The sequence below is a fragment of the Sceloporus occidentalis genome, unplaced genomic scaffold (genome assembly GCF_023333645.1).
Source record: "Sceloporus occidentalis isolate IW3139 unplaced genomic scaffold, rSceOcc1.0.p SCAF_422, whole genome shotgun sequence".
In the NCBI taxonomy this organism is placed as follows: Eukaryota; Metazoa; Chordata; class Lepidosauria; order Squamata; family Phrynosomatidae; genus Sceloporus; species Sceloporus occidentalis.
The window spans coordinates 126737-148441 of record NW_028317402.1 but is presented as its reverse complement, the minus strand read 5'-3'; the positions used below and the strand labels follow the sequence as shown (position 1 = coordinate 148441).

Genomic DNA, 21705 nt, shown 5'->3' with positions numbered 1-21705 from the left:
GTCTACACTAAAAATGTCTTCTGTTTCCGTCTGTCCGTCACAGCAGTTTTTTTTTTTTTATTTTAATATATTTTTTCTTCTTATAAGCCATATGAATAACTAATATCAAGAGGGGAAGCCTTAACTAAAACTCCTTCTGTTTCCGTCTCTTTGTCCATCCATCAGGGCAGTTTTTTATTTTAAAATATTTTTTTTGAGTTTTCTCTCTGTCCTTTTTTACTTATGAGCCAGATGCATAGCTGATATCAAGGGGAGAAGCCTAAGAAAAAACAAAGATTTATTAGCTTATTGTGAAGGGAAAACATGTACATGGAAGACAGTAAAATTACATTTTGTGTAATAACTGAAAAGGTTTAAAAAAAAAAAAAATAGAAAATTCCTTTAGAAATTATATAAACTACATCTTGCCAATATTATAACCCTCATTAGCTAATGAGCTTATAGAATACAAATTCGGTACTTGTATTAAGATAAAAGGTACCACCAAGACCAGCTTCCAGCTCTCCCAAATGAAGAGTTTGGCCTCCAAGAAGCCCCCAAACATTTCGATTTCCCTCATCAACATTTACCTCATCCTCTTCATCAGACGTTTTCACAGCCGTGTCCGACAGCTTTATACGCTTCACGGGGCAGTCTCCGTTCTCCTCGGCTTTTCCATGCTCTGCCTCCCATTCTTGCAGCACCTGATCGATGTTAAAGCGCCGCCGATAATTCACAAAGAAGTTTTTGACCTGCACCACGGATTTGTTTCCGATCACGTCAGAGATGGCCTGAAAGTCGCGCCCGTATTTACGGATGGCTGTGGAACGAAAAGAAATTGTGTGAAAAACAGGTTCATCTATGAAAAAAAACGTGCGTATATTTATATATATATCAGTTAGTCTGAAAATGTTTGCATCATAATGAAGGGCGAGAGCAGCTTTAAATGATTGTTTATTTACCTTGCACAGCAAGAAGCTGTTCTTCTGTTGTCCAACGAGCATTAAACTTCTGATTAGCCTAAAAAAATTATAAAAAATATGTTAAAAAAAAATAAATAAAAAATTCCCCGTTCCTTCTGGATACATAAAACGTACTTTCTATCAGTTAGCCCGCGTCAGTATGATAACTAGCTGGTGTAACATGCAGCTGTAAACCATTACTGGGAACTCGATTTTCTTTGAAACAAAACCCAATAACCTTTGATAATAGTAGCGGATCCGATCATAAGCTTCCTAGCTCTATTATCTTCAAACATTTCCTTTAAAATGAGTAGTCGAAGGTCATACTGACCAAACACATCTCACATATCCCTGCTGCAGTTAGGGCCACCTTAACCCCTTCATGACAAAGCCCGTACATGTACAGGCTCACAATTCATTGTCCTTAAGAGGTTAAGAGCAGGCTGGAAGAACCTCTGCTAATTAATAAACTCTGATGTTATATGGGAACGGAGAAGCTCGTACACAGCCGATGGGATAACTTATCAAATCCTCAATCTTTTCTCAACCAATACCCCTGCGTCAGGTACTGTGACAGTAACCAAGGCTCTAAACTCTCGTTCTGCTCTCCAACTGTCCACCTCCTTTCTTCATTCCCCTTCACCCACAACTGTTTGAAATTACTGTTGGGAAGCTGGTGTAGTCATACAGCATGACCCTGGGTAAAGCATAGGCTGAAGACCATCGTAACCATCGCAAAAAGTCATTGCAAACTACATTTGGGATCTCAAGCTTTTAAGACGTATACGAGTCAAATAATACAAATACGAACCAACAAAACCATCAAAAGCCTACCTCCGCCACCTTGTATTCTTCAACTCCACCCTGAAGTTGTTCTTTAAGAGAGCTATTATTTTGTTTGATGTTCTGAATCTGCAAGAGAACACGTCCTTTACAACCTCTCTTAGAGATGAACACCACGGTACATGCTTACAATCAGCATGCGTACATTTTATTGCAAAGGGACAGATTGATGGATACGTAAAGCAGCAGCCTATAGCTAATAAAAGCAGAGCCGGGATAACCACATAGATGAACAGATCATCAAAGAAAAAGGCAAACACCGACAGAAAAAAGAAAGCGACCCACCACACCAACCATATCTGCCTACTTAATAACCACACATGCACAATCGCAGTAGTTATAATTATACATATATACATATACATATATATATATATATATATATATATATATATATATTCCCCTGTGCCATTTTGACCCGTAAATATCTATAGGGGTCATTTACCTGTCTCTTTATAGACACGAGTTCCATGTCCAGGTGCCGTAACACGGTGGTGGCAGCGTTCGCATTCGCAGAAACCGCGCCAACATCTTCCTGGGAGAGAAACATCCCCTTTGGGGGTTTTCGTTTGGCCCGGTTTTTAGCCTGCGATGGGTGTTTTTCTTTTTTCACGTGAGGCACGGTGTCATTTTTGGGAATCTGTTAACATACAGAATAATAAATTGACATATCTTGAGCTAAAAAGTATAAAGCAACAAGATTTATAATAGCAAATGAGAGTCCAATACAAGGGTTCCAGAATAATAGATTATTATAGATTTATACCTCTTTCTTGGGTTCTTTTGGTTGGAGTTCTGCATCAATCTCCATCGCGTTGCTTCCATTGGCTTCCTCCATCTCATCCCCACTGAAAGAAACATAGCAGGGAGAGGGAAAGGATCTGACATTAAATACTTAAATGATTCAAGCAACGATCAAAACATATTTACAATCTCTGTCGCCAACTTTTTGGAGTCTTTTTTCTAGAAAGTAACGAAACCTACTTAGAAAAATAAGTTATTGGGACAGGTCGGTCCAGCTAGCTACGATAAGCCCAACCATATATAGTTACCGATTCAAACTATTAGAAGACAACCAACATAAATGCAGAGAAACATTTGGAATCATCACAATAAAAAGAGATAGTCCAGGGTTTTCCTAACAATACGTGTAAATGTAAAATTTGGTGAACATGCCTTTTCAAGTCCAAGAGCTCCACAGAGGCTGCCATGTTTGCACTGCCCTTCAGTAAGGATCTACCTAACCTGGGCAGACATGAAATATAATACAATTTTACAACAGCTGGAAAATACCGAAAGACTAATTGCTGCGATACGCCGTAATGCCCCCAGGAACACCAAAAAAAAAAAAAAAAAATGCAATTCCCCCAACGCAAAAAAACGGTCCTGCTTGAGGTAGCTACATAAACCTTAGATTCAGACGTAATAAGGAAGTCGCACGGAGCTTGCCAAGCAGGAATGATAAAAAGTTAATCGTTACCTTTCGTCGCGTTCTCGTTTTTGTTTGCGAGCGTGGCGGTCCATCACGCTGGTTTTGGAGCGAGTCTTCTTCCAGGAATAGTAGAATTTGACCAAAGTGGCAATAGACTTATCAGGAAGCTGCAAATAAAGACCATATAGCGATGCCAATCCCTAAAACAAGAGCCATACCTACTTATATTTAAAGATTAATCGTCTTGGTGAATGCAGCTTACCATTTGCTGGATTCTGTGAAATGATTTTCCATGAAAACTAAAGGCCTGCTCAAATAAGACCTTGTCTTCCACGGTCCACTCATCTGGGAACGGAGTAAAATTAGGCAAATCTGCCAGGGATTTTTCCATATCATGTTTATGCCAAAAAAGCATGCCGAGAGCCTGTAAAGGAAATACATACGCAAAAATAAACACATAATAATGACACAACAGGAAGATAATTCACTATAGGTTAGCATATAAGGGACAGATTTCTCACAAATAATACTAATCTGTCCAGGCTGTCCCCTCAGCGGTTTTACACAAACATGAACGTATTTCCAATATTACATTATTAGTAGTGCATTCATAGCATATATAAATAAAATTTTACACAACGGTCTACATAAAACATACACAAAGGGTCCTTACCTGCTCCATGTTGTAACCATGTTTTTCTTTTGCAACAGCAATGTATTCATCCACTGATAAATGCAAAAAAACCAAAAATGACCACTTTAAAAAAATACAAAAATCCTCCCCCCCCCCCTTCGGAACTTACAATATAAAATATAAAAGTAAATAATCGCTAAGGCGACAACAACTATTTAATGCCAAACATGAATCCATCAAATGTACCCATAAAGTTAAAATGTTTTAAACAAAAATATAAAAAGCCACAGCTGTCAGAATCTTCAAAAGTCATTGCTATGGCTTTTTCGGTGAGGTTTGATGTTATTAGGTGGCTGCTGCCGTTATATCATTATATATATATATATATATATATATATATATATATATATATATATATATATATATATATATATATATATATGCACGCACAATAAATACTTACATTTGGCTTCTGAGAGGTTCGGATTGGGGGACCACACCAACATGCCAAGGTCCTCACGTAGCAGGCAGCTTTTAGCGACCTCTGTGACGGAACAAAGAAAAACAGTCTTAAAATATAAATCTTAAAATATCAAAGAAAACAGTTTGCAAATTTTAACGATGTCAATAAGATTTTAAATCTTATTGGCCTGTATATAAAACTGGAGATTCTAAGTAAGGGGGTATTTTGCATTTTACAGTTTTTAAATCTGGAGTAGAGTAATAACAACGTGATCTGTGAAGGTCTGAACTCTTGACACGGCCTATGCAGGGAAAACTCAACACATTTGGATCATGTGGTTAAAGCAACAGGCCCTGAAAACACGAGGCTCCACTGTCTCCTGGGGTGGATTAAATGGGTTAAAGCAAAATCCAACACAGTTTATTAAAATGTCAATTTAATGTCACTGCCCACGTCTAATGCACTGCTATGGCCGTTACTGAACATTACAATGTGGTCTATTAAGCAGAAAATGATCACTGGAACCAGGAATATCAGGGCTGCCAATAGCTGGAGGAGGGAACAAAACAAGGTTATAACTGCTCATGTACATCAGCAAGAAACACCAGAAGTTTTACATAGTGTCTCCACAATGAACCATTGAAATAATAGGACTATGCTCCTCCCTCTCAACAACACAGATTCAGTAAATGGACACACGGACACACACATACGGACAGACAGACACACACGCCATGCAGGCAACTATCAAACTGGCAGCATTGCCACTGATTTCTACAACAGAAAGTTGCTATTACTGTGCTGCCACCTAGTGGTGAAAGCGTTACGTGCACATACGCAGATATGACACTATGATTCATGCTGTTCAGTATAAGAAAAGTAAAAAAGGAAACATGTCTCCGCTGTAGAAGACATCTAAGGACATGCTCATAACACGACAGCCGGGACCCCCTCTATCCACAAGACAAAAGAACACGCGCTGAATGTACAATTACACTGAGGGCCCACAGCTTTCTATTTTGCCCACCATTCAGTAAATTGAGCGGGGGGGAAAAGAAGTCTTAGCCTACAGGACTGGAATTACAATCTACCCGATGAGGAGGCAGACATAGTTTTCATCCAAAATGGAATTGGTTACTAAGTCAGAACTCCTGTCCCTAGTCAGAAAGTAGAAGCATCCATACATAGTGGAGAAAACCCATCTCTGGGCAAGTTAGGTTCATGTTTAGGGAAAGCGTTCATACGCCTGACTTGCCAACACATGGAGCCCTCATCACACAATAGGCAACGGGTCAAACTATAAAACACAACATCATCTAGAAGTTAGCAAGAACTTATGTACAATCTGGAACATTCCCAAACGTTTCCATCATTGGAAATAAGCGCAGGATCCGCTTCTCCAATACCTTTGTAAATTGCCATCTCATAAATGGAAAAAGCTAACCCGCTCCAGAGCTCTTAATTTACCCCCAGGATAGAAACATCCCGCATCTCCTACGAATCGTCTGCAGACTCCTACATCTATACATCGCCTGCTTCAGAGAGAACATTCTCCCGTATTCATCATCCGTGCAAGAAGTTAAAATCAGATTGTAATTTCTGCCGTCTTAACGACATCTCGCATTATTCAGAGACAAGGTTGCAGGCAATTATATAATCTGGAGAACCAGCTAGAATATATTATGAGCCAGGAAATTATGTATCCATAGCAATCAATATAAATCCCCTCCAACTCTGTGCCAGCAGCAGAACGTAGGGTAACACCGTGCGTCCGACTATGGTGATTTATCACGCCATGAGCAGCGCGTTACACTCAAAAGACGGCCATTTAAATGACTTTAGCCACCAATGGCTGAAAAATCTGCGTAGAAGGCTTTAAAAATCTATTTTTCCCCCAAACACAGAATCAAAATCTTTTACGTCTAAAACAGACGAGAGCGGCGAGTGCGTCCCAGAGCCGTTTAAATGATGACTCAGCTCTTCTATTGGGATAAAGAGAATATTATCTTTTCCCCCCAAGCGAGTCCCGAACACAGATGGTCAGGAGATCTGTCGCTCCAACCAGTCTTTGAAACGGCAATCAAGCAAAGACAGTCATTTATGCCACTTAGACGGGCAAAACGCAGAAGGTCAGCTAAATCCTCTTCCTCGTTACAGAAACTTGAGCGGCGTCCCTTTCGTTTTTTCCGAAAAAGGGTTAAATCACACAAAAAACCCCCCCCCTACTGACCAATCAGTGACTACTTTGCGTTATACGACTACAAGGTAAAAATAAAATATAAATATTTATCAGAAGGGTATTTAGGACTAGTAGGTCCGATTGCAAATCTCTGCAAGCTTTTATGGGTTACAATCATCTATAATTTTCAGATAATCATTTAAAATTCAGCAGGGCTGCAGAGTACGATGGCCCAAAACCACTAATAATTAACATAATAAAATCACAAAGCCAATAGATTTCATCGGGATGCATTGAGAAAGTTAGGCGTTGTCTGCCGGTAGGCCAAGCACTGCACTACTACAACCAGCCCCACTGCTGCAGAATCCGTCACTAAATCCGAACTACTTGGAAACTTGCGTAATAGTAGATTTTGGCAATTAAGTTTTCCTACGGTAGAGATAAGAGTGAGTGAACCTGCCTTAAAGTCACATCAATCAGTATATCGCATATTATTATTACTGTAGCGCCATCATATTCTGCGGCGCTGTACAATGGGTAAACATTGGTTTATAACAAAGCTCATTTTTGTCACAGGAGGCGACGCTGTCCTCACAAAGCCTTTTCTTCTTGTCGTGTCAAATCACGATCTATAAAACCTGCCCTCTTTCCGCGGCGGCAGCGTTGAATATGATGGCCCCCCTCCAAACGACAACACCGCGGGGGCACCCTCCAAAACACTGCGCCATTTCAACACCCCCAAACACCAGCTCATAAATATCACAATTTGGCGGCACTTATTAAAATATTATTAAAAAAATATATTTTTAGCTCCGCTCTCGCTAATTGAATAACCCAATCGTCTGAACATTTCCTACTAAACGGCGCAGCGCTAGCCCGTTCAGCAACAAAAATACTGCATCGAGAGTTGTATTCGAAGCAGTTTGACTTCTTTTCAGGTTTTATTGAACTCCTGGGTGCCCTCGAGAAGCTAAACCCGGCTATACGACCAGAACTGCGGGAACTTTCACATCCCCCGAACATCAGCGGAGATAATAATCATGAGCTTTTATTTAAAATATTTCTTTATATGTCTTTAATTCTCCTCACCCAGCTCTGGCTAATAAGGATCATCCCGAGGGTAACGCTACGGTGTTTCTCGCTTGTCCTCCTTGACACAGGAAGTAGAATTATTAAGACACGGGAACAACCGGTATTCCGCGCGTAAAACGACCACATATTTAAAATGTCCAGGAATACACAAGAGCCGGCGGCGTGAAGCCGTAACCACCCAGTGACGAAGTAGATCACAGCTTCCATGCTGCTCGCCTAGCCCAAGGCTCTGTGGTGACAAGGAGCATCATGGGAGTTGTAGTTTTAAAACCAGAGCTGTAAGTTACTTACTCCTAGAATGAGCATGATGGGAGTTGTACTGGCACAAAATGAGCTCTAGATCACCTACTTTTGGATTATGTATATATAAATTCATTATTAAATGCCTATATTCGCCAAGTATTAGAAAACAAAATCACAAGTTTCACAAGGAGAGAATTCAAACTATAACCACAAATCATTTATTTTCACAGCTAACAAAACACCACAGTGTGGTTAACAATAGTTGGCATCGTACAAAAAACACAAATTTGCAACACTGAAAAAAAAAAAATACAAAAACAAAGAATTCCGGGGAGTCAAGTGTTTTCAATCTGTTCCTGGCATTCAGAAGCGAGCGGATGCATCACGTCTTGTCGAGCCGAGGTCCGACAACTGCCTTTTTTTTCGTACACACACATGTATATTATATATATATATACCGTATTTGCTCAATTATAAGACGACCCCCCCAAACCTGAATATTAATTTAAGAAAAAAAAGAAAAAGCCTGAATATAAGACGACCCGATAGGAAAAAAGTTACCAGTAAGTGTTAATTCATGTAAACTATTTTTTTTTTAATAAAAGCTATGATTGAGAAAAATATTTTATGCACATCTGCCCCAGAAATGCCTTATACCCCCTATATGCCACTGTGCCCCATGATATGCCTTTTGACCCCACGCACTTACGCTGCAGCCGGAAGGAGGCGTGGCTAGCAGCGGGGGTTGTCTGCGTCCATCACGCAGACCTTCCCCGACTGTCAGAGATCAGAGTGCGGCACTGGCACCGGGAACTCTGATCTCTGACAGTCGGGGAAGGTCTGCGCGATGGACGCAGACAACCCCCTGCTGCTAGCCACACCTCCTTCCTGCTGCAGCGGAAGTTGTCTACGCGAATCGCGTAGACATCTACACACTGCCCCAGCTACACATATATAGATGTGTGTATAGATATATGTATATATAACACACAAAGTTACAGAAATTATTATATATATATATATATATATATATATATATATATATATATACACACACACAACGCACGCACGCACAGTTGCTCCATCTATCGAAATAAACAGGTCACTTTCCGCAAGAAACAGACAACCGAGTGAGTTTTCAGCCGATAGCGTTACTCGGAAACGACGCCAAACCCGGGCAAAGCTCATACAGATCGAGAACCGTCCCCGACGCGGAGTGAAAGTTTTTCCAGGAACAGGGTCGCATGACGATGCTCACAATCAATACACTGATTAATATATTCATCATTTAATTACCCCGAAGGAAGTGTAAGCTCATGAGCCAACTGGGGGAATCATTAGTAGCCATCCCACCATTCTGCCGTAACCTTTAGCCACCATACCACAGCAAACCCTATTCCTCTTCAAAAGCCCAGAAATGTATCGCCAGCCGGTCTGCATTACAAGGAGTTCTTCCAGAAAATAGTCTGAATCCATGTTTACCCCCCCCGTCCCCTTCAACTACGAAACTATTGTGGTCTGGCTCAACACATACACTGTGGTGTATCATGAATAAAGTGAACTTCCATGGAGGATATCCACATCTTAAAAAGAAAATTCTAGATATCCTACGTAATAAAACAGAATAATCCAAGCAAAACATTTACCTATTTACCGGTTACTGTCCGGCACCATGTAAAATTCATAAAACATACTTTTTAAGTGGCTGCTATGGGCAAATAAAAAGTTGAGCGCAAAGTTTCACGTCCATGTAAAGTTTTAGGGGCCCACAGCTGGCCAGCCTGCCGATAGATCCAGACCGTAGGGTATTAACACGGTCTCATATTAAAGGTATAGCGATATAGGTATAGATATATAGCGATATAGGTATAGATATATAGCGATATAGGTATAGATATACCATGATAAACATTTTCATACATCATAGAGACACAGAAAAATTGGTAATGAGCCAAAAAGTTATTAATATGCCGTCTCTGGTTGCCACATACCTGCTGAAGGCATTTAAACAATTTATAGGCTCCAACCCCATCAAGATGATATAAGAGCCCACGGCCGACTAATAATATATAATGATAAATAAAGACTGGATGCCAACCACCAAACATCCTCACTTTCCACAGATCTAGTCCCTAGCCATAGCGGAACGGAAGAGAGGTGACCTGACCCAGGGCTGGAGAACTATATGGGGAACGTATAGGATAAACTATATGTTTAACCAGGCAGAGCCATGCATCCTTATAGACAGATATGGGTAATTCATTTGGACATAAAACCATCATTAATTCCATTATCACCCAGGAAATGGCTAACAGATCATTCATAAAATTACTATATATATTTAACGAACCCCCTATATACATCTGGATGCAAATGACTACAAAATTACATGAAAACTATACAAACAATAATAAGAAACAGAGTTGGTTTACCAGAAATAATAATAATAAAAAAATTAACTCATGAAATAAATCTATGCGCACAAACAGAGGGTAAATAATTATAAAAACACCTAATCTTTGAGAATTTCACGAGATCTGCCCATTATATGACCGGCGACCCCCCCCCACTGGAAGGGAAAGGGTGGCTTCACAGCTTACAAACTAAACAATGCAGGGGGGGGGGGAGCAGCGCGCACCATTAACACTATAGAGGCCGTGACTCAAGTGATCCAATTGGCCCTGGCCGACCAGTTACGACATTTGCATCGCTGTAGAGGCTCTTACTGGTTTGAAGGGTCCTAATTGGTAAAGGGAGAGCTAGGCAAGTATTCGAAACAGACACAAAAAAGTAACAATCCTTTGTTAAAAACAAAACTGGATATTTGTTACAAAACATTTAAACAATAAAACAAAATATTATTATACACTAAGATGTAGAAAAAAAACAAAACAAAAACAAAAAACCTCTAATGGAGTTTATTCCTCCCCTGGATCGTGTACACTATAGCAGCAATGCCATCCTTCCAATAGACTATGGTACCCTATATCACATGCTATATAATAAATCATTTCAGGGCTCTGTCTCTTTAATTGGAATGCCATCATCATAAATACCTATGATAGATTAAAAAAATGATTTTTATTTTTTTTTATTGAAAACTGAATTTCTGAAAAAGTAACAAAAAAAAAAGTCTATATATTTAGCAATAAACATATTAAAAATATCCATTTTCTTTGCACAAGTCCGGTGGCACGTTTACACAACACGTTTTCCTCGCCTGCTGTTCTCCATCTGAACGGTAGGTGCACCGGAAAAAAAAAAAGTTGGATTCCCCCCCCCCCATTCCTTATAATAAAAGAAAGCGCGAGCCACCGAAAAAGCATAAAAATAATAAAATAAAGCCCGTGTCGTGGGAATGCCACCTGACCGTGGGAGCTCGCCGGTTGGCCGTGGGGGGGGAGGCATCAGGTAAACTACAGTCATTCTCATAGAGCAAGTGCTCAGTTTGAGGCTACCACATCGCCAACAATAGTGTGGACTCACCCGGATCGTAGTCTGGCACCACGGCTTGGTACTGGGGCCCGATTCTCACACCGCCGCTACCTGGGAGGGGGGACAGAAAACACCGGGGGGTCAAAAGCTGAACTAGTGAGGTGCAGGGTTTGAATTATTGGGGCAGTAAGTCCGGAGGAAGGGGTTAGTTCTAGGCTACCACCTGACTTACCATGCTCATCATCACTGGATGAGGTCGAGCTGCCCTCCTCCCAGGAGTTGTTGCCGTTGCCATTCGCTGCCAAACTTTTGTTACCGGCAGCGTTATTCCTACCCCTCCTTTTGCCCGACCCCTCTGCCCCCTTCTCGATCATGGCTGGCATTGGCAGAAGTGGGGTGGCTGTAAAAGGATATCGGGGTTTAACGTTAATTCTCCCACCCCTCCCTCTCAGGGGATGGGGGTGGTCTAAAACGCCGTCGGCGTCCGATTCGAGTGTCCGTTGATGCTGCGGTACCGACCGAGACAACTTTCCGTCACATCGTCGCCCCGCACTGGCCACTCTGTGTCTCCCTGAAGCACTGGCACGGCACAGCAGCTGAAGCAGCCTAACCTGCCTCCTCGTCTTCTCCGCCTACACTCATCCTGCTACTGCCTCGTACTGGCCAACCGAAGAATTTTGGAAAATGGAGCTGTCTTCCTATTGGTCGGCAGAGCCGTCACTCCAGGGCAGCCGACGCTTCCGTTTGTCCGTGCGGTTGAGTCGCATCTTCTCTGGTACGTGGGTCTGGGGTTTGCAATCTCTACGCCCCTTGATACCAGTTATGTGTATCAATTCTTAAATGGCCTTATGGAAGGCTTTTTGATTTAATCCACGGAGATGCGGCAGTGTCTATTGAATGAAAGCCTATGGAAAACCCCCTGACACGGGGAAATAGAGGCACGTTGGGCTGGGGGAGTGAGTTTTTAGGGAATAAAAAGAATTACAAATCGGTGGGACTATTTCTTTTGCCTCTGTCGGCGGATGGATACCAGCAGTTTTATACTTTATTGATATCATAAATAGAAAAAGAGTAAGAAATGACATACACCTCACCATGGGGATGATTTGAAAAAAAAAATGTATTCATATTCATATTTTAATTTTACCACTATCATGAATGGGTTAACTTAATTAAATAATTCATATTAGAGGACACTTTGAGAAATGTAAGTAAATTATATATATATATATATATTAGGCACACTGCATTTATTTATATCGCGTCAGCAGATTCCATAGTTCTCTTACAATAGGGGGCAGGGAAAACTGCCAATAGTTTTAAAATGTGTTAAGATATACAACCTATTGCTATATATTATATGTACATTATATACATACATAAATATTATATATCACATTTACTTATTTACACGGGTGGCCATGTGTGTGTGTGTTGGGGGGGGGGTCCACATGCCCCCCCCCTGGAAATCCTCTGACTAAGATATAGAGTTATAGGGATCAATAATAAATAAAGTAGACTAGTGTGTCTGTGTCTGAGGCTACTACAACATCAACGTGATGATCAGGGACACCGGACGTGCCAACGCTCCATATCACATGCCACTCCGCAACCATGCCCTCTTATCCTGCCTATTCCCCACCCCCTGGGCAGGCATAGTATTTTGCCCCCCCCCCGAATATTTCTATGACCACCCAGGTGTATATATATATATATGTATGTATATATTTATTTGTTTATTTTTAACAGAATGGTTGTAAACATAAAGAGTGTCCATCCGCTTCTCCACAAATATAGCTGGCTTATGAAAAAAAAATGCTAGTTTATTAAAGTATCCAAAATGATGGACAGATTCTCGGCCAATCCAATCATACTTACACACGCGCCATTATAATATATAGATATCAGAACAGTATCAATATCATCACCCTAACAGGAAGTCAAAACAGACATAACAAAAAGTACTATATTTCCCCTTCAAGGTTATTAAGCTTAAGTTACGTGACACATTGGGTCATTTAGAAACAGTCGATGGCTAGTAACATTTCTGTAGGTCGTTATAATTAAATGACGGGTGGGTGATATCTTTAAGCGATATTAAACATAGAATTCGATGGCTGATAAGAACCGTTTGGTCTGACCTAGTCTGCCCCCTTTTATTCATTCCTTGGTCTGGTCTTATATTCATGCTATGCCTAGCCCACATTGTTGTTTAAAGGGATATATATGTGTATATATATATATATATATATATATATATATATATATATATGTACATATACACACACACATACATATACACTAATAAATAGCATGTCTGCCCAGGCAACGGCCAGAGCCATACAGAAACCCAACCGAAAGATGGCCTTCAAGATGGGCAAGGCCAGTTTGGGGATAATATATATATATATATATATATGTACCGTATAAATATTATATATATACATACATACACACACATGCGCAGATTGACTTCTCTTCTTTAACACTACACAAATCTTTTGTATACGTATGCACACACAATATATATTTGTACTGCATGCACACAAAGCATACAGGCTGCTTTGCGCTGTCCTTTCAGGTTCCCGTGGGGAAGGGAATAGCGTCTCTATGGCAGACGTGCAGACTTCCTGTGTAATGTGTATATACTCAGATTTCTTTGCGAAAAGCACAGGAATTTACCCCGTGTCTCCCAAGGAAATGCTTAAAGGGACATTACGGAATTATGATGGAAGCTTGCGGCTGACCTAATTAGACGTGCGTTTTGCTTCTTATGTACAAGTTGACTCTGTTTTGTGGATAGATTGTAATGGTGTACAGTTCTGTGCATTCCAGCAGACTATGGGTTAACGCTCAGTAAAGTGAAAGTATGCGAGCTTATGGAGATTTATTTATTTATTTTTAACTGTAGCACCCGTTTACAGCATACAAGTCTTTTGCGCATGACAGAGGCAAGGGTATGCATCCAACAGGGAGTAGCTTGGGGAACGGGGCACTAAATACGTATTAAAATATTATATACGGTGCTGTGCAAAAGTTTTAGGCAGGTGTGTAAAAATACTGTAATGTGAGAATTGCTTTTAAAAAAGACATGTTAATAGTTTATTTTTAATTTTTAACAAAATATAAAGTGAATGAACAGAAGAAAACATCTACATCCGTTAATATTTGCTGTGACCACCCTTTGCCTTCATAAGAGCATCCATTCTTCTAGATATACGTGCACGCAGTTTAAGGAGCTTGGCAAGCATCTTGGAGAACTAACCACAGTTCTTCTCTGGATTTAGGCAGCCTCTGTTGCTTCTCTCTAATCATGTAATCCCAGACGGACTCAATGATGTTGAGATCAGGGCTCTGTGGGGGACATACCATCACTTCCAGGAGTCTTTGTTCTTCTTTAAGCTGAAGATAGTTCTTAATGGCTTTGACTGTATGTTTGGGGGGGGGTTGTCATGCTGCAGAATACATTTGGGGCCAATCAGATGCTTCCCTGATGGTATTGCCTGATGGATATGTTTTTGCCTGTAATTCTCAGCATTGAGGAGACCATTAATTCTGACCAAGTTCCCCAAATTCCACTTGCAAAAATGCAGCCCCAAACTTGCAAGGAAACTCCACCATGCTTCATTGTTGCGTGCAAAGATGCTTGTACTGTTCTCCAGCCCTTCGGTGATGCCTTCTGCTACAGCCAATTATTTAAAATTTTGACTCATTATTGTTATTTATATAGTGCCAACAATTTATGCAGGCATTCAACTTGGAATTTTGATGGCTTGGCATCTTGCACCCATGTCCTATTTGGGAGATAAACACCAAACGATGCCTCCAAGGTAGTCATTTTTTTCTGGCCATAAACCTTGACAAATGCTGGTGGTCGAATTAGTGCATGGGAAGTGTTAACACCACCACCACCTGAAATACTTTGTCACGAAGGTTACAAAAATGAGAGAAACACTCCTTAAAGGGATCAGAGATCTCCCTTTTAACTGGACCATTGAGCAGGTTCCCCTAGTTTTGTGGCAGAAGACCTGCCATCTCCCATGACCTGCTGCCCTTGAACTAGCGGTCCTAGGCCAGAATACGCAGCTGCTTGTGTCTATCAGCCACCATCTGTACTTTAATGCATGTGATAGTTTACGGTCATCTTTAAACTGTAAACTATGCGTTTCTCTTTTTTCCATGTCCCCCAATTATTGGTATTGCGGGAGATGCGACAGACCAAAAGCATGCATAGATACCCACCTCCAGCCGGCTCCACTCAGGCTGGCCTGGGGTGGGGGGAATAATGGCCCCTGGGTTCGTCCTAATTCTCCAAACAGTTAGTGTGCGTGTGTAAAGTGTACTGTTTGTGTGTTAATTATAGGAGGTCAAAAAAGGACCACCACACGTCTAGAATTTCCAGCCATTTCCAGTATGTGATTGGTTAATTCAGCAGATATATTGGAGTAGCATCGTCAGCAGCAGGTTTTTTTGTTTTTTTTTAACAAAGTCATGAATGTAAATTAAAATACTAAGTACGTTAATAATGATAGTTCTTTAATAGTAATAATTAATAGCACTTTATATACTTCGATCTTAGCTAAGGCCGTGTGCGACATTCGATTTCCTTTTTAAAGGATTACCATAGGGCTTGATGAAATTTAAACACTTCTTTGCAGGGGTAAATTAGATTTAAGTTGCAAGTAAAAATCTCATTATGAACCTGTCTGAAAACAAAGCTGCTCTGAATTCATAAAAACTTTAAGTTTCCAGCGCAATCAAAAGAACTCTAGATGGAGACAAGTTGATTAGGACTGGGTTTAGACTTAAACGCAGCGGTAAGTATACTAGTCAGGCCGTAAAGTAAGGACCCTGCCTAGGGTTTCTCATAGAGGCATCGAGCGAACATGATTTTTAAATTTAAATCTGGTGTCTTTTTTTTTATGCATTATTTATACTTTTCCAAAAAGTTACACTACTTGTCCGAGACAAAAAACTATTTATTTTTTTATATATTCACTGATTTTATTTATTTATTTATTTATTTATTTTAATAAAAGCATCAAGGTCAGAGCATTACTACAAAACAAAGTAATGAAAAGTGCAAAAAAGGGCCAATGAAAGAGCACCAGATTCCCCAATCTTCTTTGGGGTCACATTCCCCACAGGGATATGCGGCCCCTTCCTTTGCCCCTTGGATCGCAGGGCGGATCTTCTTGGTCCTGTCTTACATGGAAGGATGACTGGAAACATTATTTAGGAAGGGGTAAACCACACACCTCCTTCACCAAAAACACAGAACCTTTGAGGGGAACAGATGCCATTTTTCGATGATTTAAAATTAATAAAAAAAATAAATTGGGACATTTAAAGGATTTTTTAGAATATAAATTTAATGCAATTCTGCCATCTGGTCACCTTGGCATTCATGCAAACGAGGATTAAGAGTACCCTGTAAAATGATTCTTAAAGTAGCTAAAGGTATTTTTGTGTTTTAGTTACATTGTAACGTAACAGAACCTCTATGAAACACGAGGATCAATACATCGCCATTAGGAGTTCGATCTCATTAAGTTAGCAGTGCAGTTAAAATGAGCACACTGGCCAAAGGGACAAACTGCCTGCTGTTCTAGCTATGCTATGAGTTTTGACTCATCAGTTAAGAGCACCTGATGCCATTTTTCTGCACCCCACGTTCTGAGTTTTCATGAATAGTTGAGTTGTATAGGCCTTGTTTCCGTGTCGGAGGTATGGCTTTGTAGCGTCAGGTCTTCCATAAAGACCACTTCCGCCTGGACTTCTTAGATTTGTCCCAATGCTGAGCTGGTGGCACTGCTGGATGGCTTCATACTGTGAAGGTAAGTAAGCATGATGTCTGCCGATCACCGCGTCTATGGTCCTGAACATTGCCCGTTTCTTTGTGCTTCTTCTAAAGAGCTTGGACAGAACATCTGGAAATCCATGCCTGGCTTACAGTTTCTGGTTGAAGAGACATTGCTGATGCAGTGGAACTACCTGTTGTCTTGTTGCCATGATGGATGATTCTTGACATTAAACTGTCTTCGGCAGCCTCTCCTTGTTAGTGAGTTTGGATGTTCCTCGCCCAGTTTTATTCCTCCTACACAGCTGTTTCTGTTTTAATTAATGACTGTGTTTCAACCTACATATTAAATTGATGATCATTAGCACCTGTTTGGTATAATTGTTTAACCTTACACCTGACTATATGCCTAAAAAATCCCTGGCTTTGTGCGAGTATACCTAGAAGAATTGATACTGTTTTAAAGTGAAAGGGAGGTTACACCAAATATTAATTGGATTTAGATTTTCCTTTCCATTCAATTACTTTGCATTTTGGTAAATGATAAAAATAAACCATTAACATGTCTACTTTTGAAAGCATTCTTACTTTACAGCATTTTTTTTTCTATACCTGCCTAAAACTTTTGTGCTATATATATTAATTTTCCATCATGTCATGTAGCTCAGGATAGATAATGTAATATGTAAGGCTTGCCCTAAACGAGGTACCTATGAGTAGCTTAGCCTGTCCTAAATCTTTACAATAAATAAATAATAAAAAAAGGGTAAGCTTCTTATCCGGTTATCATCTAAATCTAACTGTTGCAAATGCACACAAATCGACCTGGTCGACCACTGGCACTCAAAGGGTTAAGATTCCCTATGTAATACTGATTAAAGGAGCATAAATCAGCATTAAAAGATATTTCCTTTTTTTTTTTTTTTTCCTCCCCTGGTGCTTGGCTTCCGAACTGCTTGTAACTTGTGACTTCCTACTTGCTTTCTAAAAATATAGACGTTCATTTTCCTCTGTGGGGTGGAAGCAGAGGCACCGAGTATTTCATAAATGTAGCGTACAAAGGCATCTAAAATATATTATTCCTGGGCACTTTTTCGACGCGGGGATGGGGGGGGTAGTTTGAAGAAGCCTGGGTTATCACGAAATACGGTGGCCATGAGTTTTACTACTCTGGCAGATAAGTAGTTAATATGTGCAAGCCTCTGGGTCAAAGACTCGTTTTCCGCCGTTGACCTTGGGAGCCGTCGCATTGTCCCATACTGCCCTAGAGACCAAACACACTTATTTGTACGCAGCAAAGGTATTTTGCGGTCTTTATGAAATCAGGTTAGGGGTGATATGTCAGTCTGATAAACACAAATAGTTAATAATGTTTAAGGCAAAAAAAATGCAGTAAATGGGATTTCGTTTAGAAAAAAATCTGCTATTGTCTTGTCTGTACAAGTTCTGCAGCTCCATGCCTATGGTAGATCTTTTGTGCCTCGGTCACAGCTTCGTACCGCGCAGGCCCTACTCTTAATGTCTGTATTTCTATTATTTCTGCAAATTTACTGCATTTTCAGTATTTCTGCATTATACGACTATTTTTGAAGTTACTACTTCTCTATATATACCTATTGCAGGGGTATATTTGAATCCGCTTTCATATTGTCGGGTGTTCTATGTGAAACATATTACATATTCCACAATCCGCACACTCTTCAAGTTTAGAAATAACCAGAAATAATCATCAGCTGCTGTTGCTGAGAGCCAAAGACGTCAAGAAGGAAGAAAGGAGGAAAAAAGCCTGCAAAATAAATGTATAAATCCTGCGGCCCAACAGCGGATGAAAGGAGAACTCCCGCTATACTTTTATACTTTTATATCATTTAGTTATTCTATAATGGTTATATAGACTATGTATGTAATATTTGTTGCAAAAAGTAACACATAGTAACACTATAATTTATATCTGTTTCAAACAAGTACCTGGCTTAAAGATCGGAATTGTGTCACTTGTGACCACACCGGAGGTCCACCCAGAGATCTCCTTCATCTCAGGGAATGGCTTTGGGAGGGGGCAATGCTAGCCATCAAAGGAGCAATGCTAGCCATCAAAGGGGCAATGCTAGCCATCAAAGGAGCATTCTTAAAGGGGCCCATGGAAGCAGATCTTCACCCAGAGTTCCCAGGTTTGCTCACGACAATACAATGGAATCACAAAGGTCCTTACGCAAGCCACATATTCAGGTGCGGAGCGGCCATCTGGCCCACCACGAGTCACCAACTTGGCATGGTCCTCCATAACGTTATTGGGCTGGTTATGGAGATCATTGATCTGTCGCCCTAGGCCACAATACACCACTGTAACAATGGCTACCAATTGTAAACATCGACACCAATGTGAAATCAGTCCAGCGCATAGCATTTGGATTTGTTCACCGTAATGAGTGAGCAAACAGCACACGGAGAAGCACCCAGGGAGCTGACCTAATACCTCTTCTCTAGGATAGGTGGTCAACATACCCTGGGACATCCCGGGGCTGCCAAACCCCCTAACCCCCCATTGATTTCCTTCCTCTGTTTATCATAGAAGACAAGAAAGGTGTCTGGTTATGAAGGCAGATCTAGCAAATGTTAGGTTGGCCATGTAGTTCAAATCAGTGAGATTTCTTGAAAGGTAAAAAAATCAGCCTTTTCTTAAGAAAGAAATTGTGTTTATTGTGACCTGCAGTCATATTTTCTGACCATACAATTTTATATAATATATGAATATGTGATCCCAAAAGCTAACACTTTAGAGCTGTGTGTGCCCTAGCTGATTAATGCTTTGCATGAACATTTTCACCTTGGTCATCAGAGCTTGCAGTTAAAAAAGAAAAACTGCAGGCAAATCAGTGTTTGAGTTTTAACCAAGTTTTAAATAAAGCGTCTTTAAACAATAATTTAAAAAAAACCTTCATTTCTTTTACTTTGTTCTTTATAAAGTCCTATTTAATTTTAAATTGTTTTTGGCGGAATGATTTAATTGTAGAAACCCCACACAGAGGTGGTTTAAGGACACGTGCACACCAGATGAATCCCAGTCTGGATCAGATGCCTTCTTTTATATGTCGCTCACTTAATTGATTTTATAGAAATGCAGTAATTTTGTTGCCAGTTTGTGTATTCCCTTTTGAACTACAACCGCGATTCTCTAGTTAAAGATGGGTCCTTGAACCCAGACTCCGGAGACAAAGGATGGGTAGCGCTGGTAGATACCCGGCGGTGCTCGGCTGGGAGTACTGATCCTTGTCTGTCTGCCAGCAAATAGACCTTGTTGGCTAGACCGCTGCAAGGATGATATTGCAAGCAAATAATTAAAAAAAGCTAATAGCGGAAAGTCTTCAATAGCTCTCCTATATATATATATATATATATATATATATATATATATATATATATATGTAAAATTCCCTTCATTAATTAGATAACTGTCAGTGAATAATCATTAATGAAAAGTACCCCCGCTTACATCAGAATGGATCCTAATGAGTGTGAATCACTGCTATAGATTATTTCACCCTGCAGCGCTGTAATGCACATTTTTTTTATTCAACGTTGGCTCTTAACCCTTAGTTTGCCAGCTGAGACAGAAAGTTAATCTGGTCAACTGTAAAATATGCAACCTCAGCAGAGGACAACTGGAATTTTCTTCTGCGCCAGCACTACCAAATCTTGGTAGACCAAACCAAATCTTAGGTTCGTTTGTGATAACCCTGGATGCCTGTTTTTATTGTTAAAAAAAAAAAAAAAAAAAAGTTTCCAAACTTTTTTGAAAGTTTTAATCTGAAAAACCAGAAAGCCCCTCGCTTTTTGGTGAACCTGATTTTCTTTTGCCTCTAGCTTTAGCGGATGGCCCCATGTTGTTAGTAAAGCCCACTGAATGAAAAGATCCCCGCACAGGTCTTTGTATGGTCCTTGTACATGGTAATCACATGCCCCACACTAGCCCAAACTACAAAAAGCCATTGGAATTCAGTAGCTCATTAATACTTTTGTTGAGCTAGAATTCCAATCATCCAAGGTGATAACTACAGAAGATGTTTCTCAACATTTACCTGGCTGCTCCTAGATTTAATGATTTATTTGTGCTTAATTTGCAAATGAAGAAAATCAAAACAAACAGTAGGAGTTCTATACAGATTTTGGCAACCGTTTGCCTCATGATTTCACCGTGAGGCCACTGAATAGCTGAGGTAGTCAGCCTCTGGTACTCCAGCTGCTTCTTACCCTCTGACCCCTACAATTCTCTACAAGCCTTTAGGCTCACCGAACACCGAACATCAGGGGACTCGCAGCCCATGGCAGCTGCAGCGCCAGATGTTGCCTTGTTGCCTGTCCCTGCTGGGGTGAGGGGCAGGTGTCATCATCTGAACTGGTCAACCTCAGAGCGCCATCACCTGTTGCAGGAAAAGCACACTGGCCACCTGGCTAACAAAAAGGGGCACATTTTTATATTAGGGGCTGGTTATAGATGTGCCTAGTGGCCAGTGTTTACCAAGACTCTGGGTATTTGTGATATATCGATAATTTACTTGAGTGGCACATTTAAAAAAAGCGTTTATGGAATCTGAAATCAATAAAAACACATTTTCTGCTGTTTCTATACCCATTACCGATAC

General features: G+C 40.4%; 1 protein-coding gene across 1 annotated transcript; it reads right to left on the bottom strand.

Moving 5' to 3' along the window:
- Positions 1-220: 220 nt before the first annotated feature.
- Positions 221-11636, bottom strand: LOC149272703 (REST corepressor 1-like). The gene is made up of 12 exons (XM_089506804.1): positions 11495-11636; positions 11314-11373; positions 4314-4394; positions 3890-3942; positions 3479-3640; positions 3265-3383; positions 2551-2632; positions 2230-2424; positions 1776-1853; positions 942-999; positions 570-799; positions 221-259 (listed from the first exon to the last, which is right to left on the bottom strand). Exons 1-12 carry the CDS (start codon positions 11634-11636, stop codon positions 221-223), a joined length of 1299 nt encoding a protein of 432 aa, XP_089362930.1.
- Positions 11637-21705: the final 10069 nt, after the last annotated feature.

What these genes read in the sequence shown, in the direction of transcription:
- LOC149272703 (XM_089506804.1), bottom strand. Translation starts at nt 11,636, where the DNA reads ATGATCGAGAAGGGGGCAGAGGGGTCGGGCAAAAGGAGGGGTAGGAAT. An exon ending in TTCACAGAATCCAGCAAATG is followed by an intron (nt 3,384 to 3,478) that starts GTAAGCTGCATT and finishes CTTTATTTGCAG; the next exon opens with CTTCCTGATAAGTCTATTGC. An exon ending in CGTCTGATGAAGAGGATGAG is followed by an intron (nt 260 to 569) that starts GTAAATGTTGAT and finishes GTTTTTTCTTAG; the next exon opens with GCTTCTCCCCTTGATATCAG.